Source organism: Pongo pygmaeus, chromosome 15 (genome assembly GCF_028885625.2).
Source record: "Pongo pygmaeus isolate AG05252 chromosome 15, NHGRI_mPonPyg2-v2.0_pri, whole genome shotgun sequence".
Lineage (NCBI taxonomy): Eukaryota > Metazoa > Chordata > Mammalia > Primates > Hominidae > Pongo > Pongo pygmaeus.
Genome location: NC_072388.2, coordinates 103,123,165 through 103,135,675, shown reverse-complemented (window position 1 = coordinate 103,135,675; position 12,511 = coordinate 103,123,165). Strand labels below are relative to the sequence as shown.

General features: G+C 41.4%; 1 protein-coding gene across 3 annotated transcripts in view; it reads right to left on the bottom strand.

Moving 5' to 3' along the window:
• The window catches only part of TDRD9 (tudor domain containing 9), a 125,001-nt gene that overhangs the window by 23,700 nt on the left and 88,790 nt on the right, over positions 1-12,511 (bottom strand). For all 3 annotated transcript variants that reach the window (XM_054449453.2, XM_054449450.2, XM_054449452.2), the window contains exons 22-28: positions 12,210-12,317; positions 10,137-10,237; positions 6,023-6,196; positions 3,677-3,788; positions 2,593-2,805; positions 2,227-2,316; positions 1,422-1,682 (exon numbers count right to left, since the gene is read on the bottom strand). In XM_054449453.2, the coding sequence (XP_054305428.2) occupies positions 1,422-1,682; positions 2,227-2,316; positions 2,593-2,805; positions 3,677-3,788; positions 6,023-6,196; positions 10,137-10,237; positions 12,210-12,317 (1,059 nt within the window). The remainder of the gene's footprint in view (positions 1-1,421; positions 1,683-2,226; positions 2,317-2,592; positions 2,806-3,676; positions 3,789-6,022; positions 6,197-10,136; positions 10,238-12,209; positions 12,318-12,511) is intronic.

Genomic DNA, 12,511 nt, shown 5'->3' with positions numbered 1-12,511 from the left:
AAGTAAATGCTGGTAAGGATGCTGAGAAAAGGGAACTCTTATACACTGTCGGTGGGAAGGTAAATTAATACAGTCTTTATTGAAAACAGTGTGAAGGTTACTCAGAAAACTAAAAACAGTACGAACATACAATCTGGCAATCCCACTACTGGGTATTTATCCAAAGGAAAGGAAATCAGTACATCAGAGATACCTGTATCCCATGATTACTGCAGCAGTGGTCACAACAGTCAAGATACAGAATCAACCTAGGTGTCCGTCAACAGATGAATGGATACTGAAAATGCGGTATATACAAAATAAAATACCATTCAGCTACAAAAAGAAAAAATCCTGTCACTCTTGGCAACATGTATGAGCCTGGAGGATGGTATGTTAAGTAAAATAAGTCAAGCACAGAAATATAAATACGACATGTTCTCATTTATGTGTAAGAGCTAAAAAAAAAATTGAAATAATGGAAGTAGAGAGTAGGATTGTGGGTATTAGAGGCTGGGTAAGACAGGAAGGGGAGAACAGAGAGAAGTTGGTTAACAACACAAAATTAGAGCTAGACTGGAGGAAGAGGTTCTTGCGTTCTGCAGCACTGTGGGGTAAATATGGTTAACTATAAGGTATATTTTCAAAAAGCTAGAAGAAAGTTCTTGAATGCTTACAACACAAAGAAATAATAAATGTCTGAGGTGACAGATTTGCTAATTACCCTCACTTGATCATTACACATTATATACACATATCAAAATATGACTCTATATCCCATAAATATGTACAATGATTATGTGGCAATTAAAAAAGGAAAAAAAAAGTGGCCTCTCAAACCTTCAGATCGTGAAAAATAACTGTAACACTGATTTTGAAAGAAATAGTTGAAAGAAGTTTTGAAATGCTTGAAATATTTGAAATATTTTATTAACTACTTCCATTAGGGAGATAAATCTTGGAATCCATTTTTAAAACTCCCCACATATATAGAACATTTTCAAATCTATCCTAAGAAGATAAAAAGCTGAATACGAGGCTGGGTGCAGTGGCTCACACCTGGGAGTACTCTGGGAGGCTGAGGCAGGAGGATCCCTTAAGCCCAGGAGTTTGAGACCAACCTGGGCAACACAGGGAGACCCTGTCTCTACTAAAAAATATGTTAAATAAATAAATAAATAATTTTTTAAAATAAGCTAAATAGGAGACAAACAAATACAATACCCACCAACAAAAACAATACCCAGCCACCATAATTTAGTCTCAGAGAAATCTAGAAGACATTTAAATTGGTGCCGCCAGTCTTAACATAAGTACAGCACACCAAATGGTGAAGAGGAACACTGTCCGCATCCTCCTATCTCAGGGTCCACAGAGGAAGGAAAGCCCGCCCTGTTCTCTCTCACACAAACGCGTGCTCCAGCAAGGGCAAAAGCACACACCTTGGACTCATAGGACTCCTCCGTGAGCTCGGCATAGCCCTGCTGGATGAGGACGTCTCTTATGTTGATGGCATCCTGGACCCCCGAGTACTGGTACACGTCCACGTGCAGGACACTGTGCACCACAGAGAACACCTTCACAAGGAGGGTGCAGCCGCTCACCAGAGAGGCGAACCACTGGCTGGCCCCATCACTCCAGTGCTCGCCACAAACAAGAGACTTTGCCGATGGTCTCATTTTGCAAATCTTAAATTCCAAAGCCTACAAGGACAGAAGGGCACAGCTCAAACAGCTTTATAAATAAGTAAAACACTCATCCCAAATACCACTGAAAACAGACCTTGTTCATGTATCTTCAACAGTATTTTCATAAAAGTCCCAATAAAACTGATGTTGGGGTAGTGAGAATTTCCTAAAGAAAATTGGTTTGCTTTTTAACAACAGTAAGAAATATTTAGAATAATTTTTAGATTGTCTTCATACTGATGGTAAGGGCATGTGTGACTATGTCTGTGGCCTACCTAAAAAGTCTGTCTGGTTTCAACATAACCAGAAAACTCAGAAGCAGTATTAGAAGATACTACTGGATTAAAACAACTTTTTTTTGCTAAATCTGAAACCTTTCATGTATTTTTGGAAGAGCAGAAACCAAATTTGGCTACTGTGACAAAGCAAGTCCCTTCCCTGTCCTGGGCCTTGGCTCCCCTAGCTGTAAGCCGAGGAAGGGCACCATATGACCCAGGAATCTACCCAGGAATCCCGTCCAGCATGCAGCATTCATTCCCTAGAGTCTTCTCTACCTTACCTGGAAAGGAAGTTCAAGAAATTGACAGGGAATCTCCATCAAAAGATGCAGATCTACATGAGACTTATTGCCATAATCTACAAAGAATACCTAGAAAATAAAGCAAGTATACACTTTACGACGGGGTCAAAAACAATGCCCTACCTGAGCAATAGCAATGCAGCAGTCTGCTCTAATCCTATAATTATAGAATTCTTAGAGTGACCTGAGCTTAAATCCACATATCAATGAAGGAAACAGACTACTTTGCTAACTGCAATTATTTTAAATTTAATTTCCACCTACAATTATAAAAGATATTTGATAAACTGCTGTATGTCTGTCTGTCTCATTTCCCTTCCAGTGACTTGTTACAGAAAAACCTACCTCAGCAGAATTTCCAGAAACATAAAGGACTTGAGCTCTAAAGTAGCGCTGTTTACCAAAATCAGAAAAAGGTGCCAGACAGACCAAGTCTGGATGTGGGTAAGTGGGCAATGGCATCAGCGTCAGTTGGTTGATTTCAGCAGTAAGCTTTTTCAGAATCTCTGAGTTTTTTTCATCAATCCTGTATCCCCAAAAGTGTCCCACTTCAACCACCTAAAAAGGAAGAGGAGGAGCAGAGGTGAAATCTAGAAAGGACTTTTGTAAGGAGGAAAATGAGCTTGAATCATAGGGCTGACACCCTGTGCTGTACAACGTCTCACCAGCGTAATCCTTGGAACACAAGTATTCTACAGGTTTTTAACAGGTGTTTATGAGACAAAAAGAGGGGGTCCCCTGGTGAACTAAGGTAAGGAAATGTGTGGAATATATCCTTTTCTTGGCGGTACAAGACTCATTCTTACATAAATAAAGGTTCTGACGTCATATAATCATTTCAGCGGGGCACAGTGGCTCACACCTGTAATGCCAGCACTTCGCGAGGCAGAGGTGGGCAGATCACTTGAGGTCAGGAGTTCAAGACCAGCCTGGCCAATGTGGTAAAACCCCATCTCTACTAAAAGCACAAAAATTACCCAGGCATGGTGGCACACACCTGTAATCCCAGCTATTCAGGAGACTGAGGCAGGGGAATCGCTTAAACCCAGAAGGCAGAGGTTGCAGTGAACGGAGATCATGCCACTGCACTCCAGCCTGGGCAACACAGCAAGACTTTGTCTCAAAAATATACATACTTTTTTTTCCTCTAACATGTACCTTGTTAAATCTGATTTATTTCAGCATTTTAAATGTACTTGATATTTTAAAAATTAACTTTGATTCTAGAATAAGTATGTTTCAATTTCCATTTTAGTCATATTTCAATTTAACAAGTACAGTGATAATTCAAACTCACCCACATTAACAAGATTACCAAGGTGCACAAGTTCTCTGTGTGTGTCTGTGTGTGTGTGTGTGTAAACTTCCTGTACACAACATGATGATTTTAGATTAAGAAGAAGGAAAAGCTCAATTACTTCATCCTTACCTCTGTGACATCAATAGTTAGAAGGAGATCTGTAACTGTCTGGGACCTGTCTGATGTGTTAAAGGAGACTTGCATAGGATCTACCGTCTGCTTCTGGAAGTCCACATTCACCCTACATAATACGAATTTTTAATAAAATAAAAATCAAGTTTTACAAAGAAAACACACTTACATATGTGAAATTATCACTTGAACTATTCTAATATTTCTACAAGAGAAGAACATTTCAATAAAATACCTAAGCCAGAGACGACAAATTTGATTTCATCTCAAACATGAATTTCTGCTGGCTTTTTGAAGAGCTCTGGAAGGGGTACACATCCCAACAATTATATACTACACCCTCCAGGTAGTATGCAACTGTGAAGGCCAAGACTCTCAGAGAATATCTACTTTCACGGTATTATCAAGATAAATAAATTATTAAATTTAGACTTTCAAGGTCTGAGATAAATTCTAAATCTCAGACCTGCAGTGTTTCCTAACTTGTGTTTTCAAATGTGCACCTTGACATTTAGAAAACTAGAAGAATCCATGCTTGGCTCAATGCTATGTTAGAAAACACACACATGATTTTCCAATAAACCCCAAAAATATCATTTTCCCTTAAAGGCAATAAGATAGTAAATGCTAAACTTCTGGAATACAAAAGACAAATTTGATAGAAAATAAAAATTTCCTAATACTTTATTCTAAAATGAAGAGAAAGAATTATAAGAAAGATCTTGATCCAACTCTTTTCCCAATCTCTAGACCCATTTTTAATGAGTGACTCAGGCAATGAGTGACTCCCCGGCATTCGATTACAAAAGTAAGTGAAGTCTGACCTCACTAGAGCAGGACAGGCCTTCTCTGCATGAAGGACTGAACCCACTACCCTCCCAAACTCTCAGAAACCAAAAGTCACACACTGGGTGAAACCAGATGGAACAGATTTCCCTTCCTCCACCAACTCCTCAGATTCCTGTTAAGTTCCTCCTAGAACTGAAAACTCTACAATTAAGAAATAATAAGTGAGACTTCCCACATATGTGACTATGGGGATATGGCCAAAAGGCAAGCAGTCTGTCACAAATACCATGGGTGACTCAGTTGGGTCCAAGAGAAGAAGATCCACCAGGGTGATGACAGCTGCATGCAGCAAGTGCTCCTGCCCTGGGCTGACCAGCCTTACAGACAGCCCTGGCCCTGTACCACTCTCTGGGTGGGAAGGAAAGATGTCATTTGGCAAGGAAGGGCAGCTTACACTGGTAAGCAACTAGGTGCTCCCAGCTGCATCTCCATTATGTCCCACTGACTGCTGTGTTGAAGACAAAGAATATTCCACATTACTTAAAAAGAGAATTTGCAAAACAAAACGCATAATCCTATCTAGGAAGACAGGAAATTAACATTAGATTTAATCCCTACTATTTAACTAAAAATTACATCAATGATATCACTCAATCCTCTCAACAGCCTTACACCATAGGTATCATTTCTTTTCTTTTTTTTTTTTTTTTTTTTTTGAGATGGAGTCTCGCTCTGTCGCCCAGGGTGGAGTGCAGTGGCGTGATCTCAGCTCACTGCAACCTCTGCCTCCCAGGTTTAACTGATTCTCCTGCATCAGCCTCCTGCGTAGCTGGGATTATAGGTGCCCGCCACCATGCCCGGCTAATTTTTTTGTATTTTTAGTAGAGACGAGGTTTCACCATGTTGGCCAGGCTGGTTTTGAGCTCCTGACCTCAAGTGATCCTCCCTCCTCGGTCTCCCAAAGTGCAAGGATTATAGGCATGAGCCACCTCACCCGGCTGGTATCATTTCTATTAAACAGAAAAAAAACTGAGGTTCAGAGAGGTTAGGTAATGTGCCCAAGTGCACACAGTGAGGAGATGATGCAACCAGAATTCAACAGCAGCTCCACTCAACCACAAAGCCAGTGCTTTTTTATTTATTTATTTTTTTTTTTTAAGACAGCGTCTTGTTCTGTCACCCAGGCTGGAGTGCAGTGGTGCAATCTCGGCTGACTGTAACCTCCGCCTCCTGGGTTCAAGCAATTCTCCTGCCTCAGCCTCCCGAGTAGGTGGGATTAAAGGTGTGTGCCACCAAGCCCGGCTAATTTTTGTATTGTCAGTACAGACAGGGTTTCACCATGTTGGCAAGGCTGGTCTCAAACTCCTGGACTCAAGTGATCTGCCTGCCTCAGCCTCCCAAAGTGCTGGGATTAGAGGCGTGAGCCACCACATCCAGCCAAGCCAGTGCTTTTAACATGAGCTGAAGCAAGGTCAGATCAACAGTCATTTACAAATAGTATCTGAAAATGTGAAAGCAGGTACAGCATGTCTGCCACCCCCCTCGTGAAAGTACCTTGTGTTCCTGAGCTTTGAGACATTCATGCCTCGCACCTTCCCTTCAATTTCCTCTGCAGAATGGACGTTAAGTTCAAGTGAAACTTTTAGTTGAGACATCTTAATTGCCATATATACTGCAGGAAGGGTTTTAAATCTCTCTGTTGGATTTCGTGAGAATTCCACAAAGGCTCTGTTCCACAAACGTAAATTTAAAAGTAAATTTATCAGGCATCTGATTAAAAACTGTATATTCATTTCTCTCAAGATTAGACAGAAATTCTGTCACATCTCTCCTTATAATCTTATAATCATGAAAATGCCAGTAACTCTTCAATCTATAATTAATCAATAACATGTATTAATTTCTCCAATGGAAAATTATTAATTTAAGAGAAATAAAAGTTATAATGACATGTCATTAAACCAAAACCAAGTATCATCCTTGTATAACATAATGCAGAATAAACACTAAAGTCACATGGAATTTGTGGCAAAGAAATCTTACTTGATAATTACTTTCATAATTGCAAAAGAATTTTCATGATTATAACCGAATGTCTTTCTTTACTACCATAAAACAGATACAGAAAACCACACAAATGTATAGCTCAGTGATCTTTGTAATTCCCCTTCAAAAAAAACCATTAAATTTATTTATTCTTTTGAGATCTAGTCTCGCTCTGTCACCAGTGCAGGGGTGTCATCTTGGCTCACTGCAACCTCCGCCTCCCAGATTCAAGAGATTCTCCTGCTTTAGCCTCCCGAGTAGCTGGGACTACAGGCGTGTGCCACCACGTCCAGCTAATTTTTGTATTTTTAGCAGAGACGGGGTTTCACCATGCTGGCCAGGATGGTCTCGATCTCCATACCTCATGATCTGCCCATCTCAGCCTCCCAAAGTGCTGAGATTACAGGCGTGAGCCACAGTGCCTGGGCCAAACCATTAAATTGATTGCCAAGTGATATGGTTTAGATCTGTGTCCCTGCCCAAATCTCATGTCGAATTATAATCCCCAGTACTGGAGGAGGGGCCTGGTGGGAGGTGACTGGATCGTGAGCGCGATTTCCCCCTTGCTGTTCTTGTGATAGTGAGTTCTCACAAGATCTGGTTGTTTACAAGTGTGTAACACCTCCCCTTTGCTCTCTTCCTTTCGCTCCAGCCATGTAAGAAATGCCAGCTTCGCTTCGCCTTTCACCATGATTGTAAGTTTCTTGAGGCCTCCCCAGAAGCAGCAGCCTATACAGCCTGCAGAACCATGAGCCAGTTAAACCTCTTTTCTTTATAAATTACCCAGTTTCAGGTATTTCTTTATAGCACTGCGAGAACAGAATAAAACACCAAGAAATGTTGATAAATGCCCTCTCTTGCCCCAGCCCATATTTCGGTGTCCCATTCCAGCCCCTCTCTGGGGCATGAGCAGCAGACATGGAGCAAAAGGTACCTTGCTGGACGTGCCAGGCAGAAGGAAGACAGCATCAAGTTTACCTTGCTATGCATGCACGTTCTAATGCCCCTGGGATCCCACATCATCACAGAGCCACAAAAACAGACCTGGGCCCCTTCCTCTACTATAAAAATGGTCCTGTAATGAGCTCTCTCCTGGAAATGTACACCTTGAGCAGTTTGGAAAGATGCCTGGCAGGGGAGGTGTGTGAAGCAGGTACATGAATCGACCCTGACCCGCTCCGCCTCCTCTGCTCTCCTTCACGCCCCATCCTCTTCACTCATAAATGCATGCATTTTCCTTCCACCCACTGCCTGATTCATGCCCTTCTGCTTTATCTCCCTTCTTTAGAGTCTCTCCTAAGACTCCGTAGAAGTAATTTTAAACTCCAGACCTCAGCATCTTCTCCTTGAAGCTGCATCCTCCCCAGCATCCAGGCTGGAAAGCCGGATGCTCTTGGGCTCCTCTCTCTTCTTTGCCCTCCACATGCAATCACCAGCCAAATCCAAGACATCCTCTTTCCCATCTGTTGGCTCCTTTTCATGTCAAACACCACCATACTGGCTCCACATCTCAGCACCTCTGCTTTGGACTACTGCAAAGACTCCAGGCCGGCTTCTTCTCCTCTTATCTTGACCTTCCGCTTATCCCTGAGTAAGTTCCATAAAACACAGCTCTGGACAGAACACTCAAAGGTCTCCAAGTGCCCACCTAGTCATATACACACTCATCGGTCTGCCAGAAGACTGTCCCAAAGTCAGCACCTGACCTCCACAAAACAGACTCCATCTGACACGGAGCAGCTCTGCCCAAATGGCTACCAGCTATGTGTGCACAGTCTCAGCTTTCCCCCGTCAAGATCAGCTAATGACTGCCTCCTGCTGGAAAACCACCCTGACCCTGCTGCACCACCTCTGCCCTGGTCACTGCACCAGCCCGAGGCGTCACAACCCTCCAACGTCCACCCAAGGAAGTCTCAAATTAATGTTACTGCTCTAATATTGGGCCTGAGATAGAATGTCTTCTTCTGACCTTCTCGGCCTCTCCCATGACTTCTCACAGCAGGCAAATGTCTGTGAAACCAATTTGACTCTCCACTCCTACCACGAAGTTGAAAGCTTCTTATGGGAGAACACGATACGCCCAGGTACCACCTGTGCCCATCTGCCCATGCGCCCTTGGCACCTCACAAAGTCTACACGAAGTCACCCCTGCTCTATGCCAAAAGAAATACAGTTCTTATTCTTTGAATCACTATATCTTCCTTTGCCTTTAAATACTTGAATCCCAAGAACTGGTACTGGTACAGAAAGAATACTGTTACTTCCCCCAAAAAATTGCTATGACATTTGTATTACGACTTGAGAGCTGGAAATATGAGGAATGCAAAAGATATAAACACCTATAAAAAGGGTCCCAGGCAATGGGAGGCAGAGGTCGCAGTGAGCCGAGATTGTGCCACTGCACTCCAGCCTGATGACAGAGCAAGACTCTGTCTCAAAAATAAATAAATAAAAATAATAAAGCAAAAAAATTCCCAGGCAAGAAGAACAGGAAACAAACACAGAACCCAATCCAGTTGTAAAGATGAGTGAACAAAGATGCTGCAATCTTGGGAGCCAGGACTTCAGACCACTCAAATCAGTCAAAGGAGCATCCATGCAGAACTGGAACCTCACCCAGGTAAGCGGACACACAATATTCAGGAATGAGTTTAGCTGTGTGATTCCAGCTTTAAGTAAGCTACTTTATATATGTGACTAAGAATCTTACTAGAATTTACATCAGAATATTTAAGAAAAGTTCAGACACTACAAGTTTAATTAATTCTCTAAGAGTTGTTAAAAGCACTTAGGAAGGTTTGGCTTGTTAGGTAGTTGTGCATTTGCCTCATGAGGCATTTACAGGCCTACAAAGAAAATCAGTATATTAATCATAGAAATGGAACTTAAAATGCTGGAGGGAATTACCCCAAATTGAAAATGGACTTAATGTTCAACTTGAGTGAACTGGATATTAAAGAAAAAGTGTTTGTTCTTATTTACAAAGCTTTGTCAAGTTAAATAAAAATTTATACAACATTCACAGAACACTGGAAAAAATTTCTAACTTTAAAAATTAAAAATCCTACTTTAGGCTTTTTGGTACATAAACATTTCCTGTTAGAAATAAAAACTCAGTGATGCTCCAAAACATACCATTTGTTCCTTACATGCAGTAAGTAGAGCCAAATTGAGTTTTTACAATGTTTGCCTTCCAAAAATATTCAAAACATATCTGTCTTAGACAATATAAGCAGATCCACCCTATTTTGGAGCATCTTCATGGCCCACAAAATAACTCTTACTAACGACTCACTGAGAACATCTCGGACAAGTGCGTGAAAGTGAGGATCACTTTAAGAGAATCTGCCTTGGCATCACACTGAGTTACTGAGCCTTCTTGGAGTGACCACGCTTGACCACTAACCAGCAGCTTAGTTCCTTTAGGAGGTCACTTAGCAAAAAGAGAAGATAAATTGCTTCTGACCATAAGATAAACCAAAGCTACATTCTGAAAGCCAACTGCAGCAGCCCATAGGAGGACCCATTCCCATGGGCATTCCGTTTTAAGAATCAGCAACTGGAAACATTTGAATCTTTATGCCTCCCTCATAATTGCAGTTGATTACAAAAATATACTTACTTTGCACCATCAAATACAATGGATTTGACTTGACCACACTGTCTAAAGAGAGACTGTAGTTGTTTATAGTAAAGAAATCCATAGGGAGGAATGTGCTTCAACTGTAAAATATAATACAAAATCAGAGCAGATTACTAGAGCTAACAAAATAGTTTCAACATTCACAAGCTCAAAGCTGCTGCACACTGTTTTAGTTTCTAAAAACATAGTTTACTATCTTTAACCATAATATATAAACTCTACAGATCAGTGCATTTAATGACTTTTAAATTCTAACTAAGTTCTATAATAAATGTTAAATAAAGGCTAATTCTATCCCTGTTAAAATGGTGTAAGTCTAATACAGCAAAATTAAGATTTGTTTACTTCTGTTTTCCCTTAAAATAATCAAGCTTACTAAATATTTCTTTTCAAAACATATTTCTACATAAGGAATAATGGGACTGTAAACTTTAAAGGAAAATGTCTAACTAATGAGGAGTATGTATTTCCTCATCACCACAGTGGAAGGACCAAATAGCACATGATCAAACTGGCAGTGACTTTTAATGTATAAACTCTCAAGGTACCATGCTGGGTTTCTGCAAAGCATTCCATACTTTCTTCTGGACCAGGACAACTCCTGTGCCACCCCAGCTCTGCATGGGGCTCCATGACAGAAGGCACGTAAGTGAAGGCATGGGCTGGGGCTCAGATCCAGTTAGATCCTGTCTCCTCACTCCCTGAATCCGCATGTCTCCTTAGGCAAGTTACAGAGTTGCCCTGAGATCCAACTGCCACATCATGAAATAGGAATGACATGAGAAATCCCCAACTCAAAGGGTGGAGTGAGGCTCAGAGAAGAATAAAAAGTACCTAACACACAGCCTCTCAAGTGCTAAGTAAAGCCAGCTATTATTGAGCTTTTATGATGTACACACTAGGTAATTTTGGGCCCCCAGACTAGGCTTTCTGTGGTCGAGGGATGCAGACACAGCTGCTGGACGTCTGAGGAAGAGTCCTATAGAACCCTTCCCGTTACGCACAGCTGAGGGAAGAAAACCACGAAGGGGCAGAGGGGTGAGAGAGGAAGCCAAGCAAAGAGCTTAGTCAAACCTGATGGCCAGCAAGAGCACAGGTGCCAATCAAATGATCCTCAGTAGCTATAAAAAACGAATGACTTCCTTTTAAAGTCCCTTCCACAGGTATCAAGTGTATCTCAGCTGCCTCTCTCATCTCCAGAGCACCAGCTCCTTTTGGTGCTCATCAAAGACCTCCAGTTGTAATCTCAAGTCATCTGTGCCCTTTCCTTATGAGCTATTTATTTCTTCAGGATTAACAGTGGTGGTGTAACAATAACCAGGATAAAATCTGGCAACGACTGAGCCCTTATGATATGCCACAAAGGAACTTCAAGTGCTTCTCACCCCACCTTATCAGATAAAGGCACATACTGGAACCAAGTGATCCAAAACAGTCCAGTCTCAGATGCTTTCTTCCAGTGTGAGTCTCCCTGCTGCTGGGCTTTAAACAACTGGGTTGCAAACCTGATTCAATGGTCAGGGCCTGTGGCTGATCATTAGATATGCCCAAAGTACACACTACTTGAATGCTGATTTCTAGGGCATACTTCCTAGCTCAGATCTCACAGGGCCCTCAGATCTGAATTTCAACGAATATAAATAAAATAAGCACTCTCTAGGTGGTTCTGTTGGGCATCCAGGTCAGGGGATCACTGGCTTAAGCCACAGCACTCAGCTGCCAACCAATAACATTTTATTTTGTATGAAATGAAGTTGTGAATTAAGAAAATGTTCTTAAACTTGTAAGTGCCTTAAATCCTTCAAAATAGCACATGATCAAATCAGCATTGACCTTGAACATATAAACTCTCAAGGCTTCCTTATAAGGCCAGGTCTGTGAAGGGAGGCAAAAGACTGAGGAACAAGTAGATATACCTGAAAAGGCCAAACAAGCCTAATATTCACTCCAGGGGAATATTCACTTAGGACTCACAAAAATAGAAACAATTAAAGAACAAAAATTTTCTGTCTCACCACACCCCAGAGAGGGCTGCCTGCCCCCAGCACCTACCACGACAGTTGTCTTGGGGTCCTTGCCAGCCAGCTCCCTCACCGCCATCTCCTCATCGGGCTGTCCAAAAGTAAAGTAATTTGGATAGAAAGCACCTGCCAATACAACCTGAAAAAGAAATTTATTTTTATGAAGTAACAGCATTGTTTTATCAGTTATTCTCACCAATATACTAATCTCAACCCAGCATGATATGACATCTATAAATGTAAAAGATGGTTATCATTTGTATGGAAAACTAGACCTTTCACCAACCAAGCAGAAAGTCACAATTCTGGTAATTTCATCTAACAGAAACACTA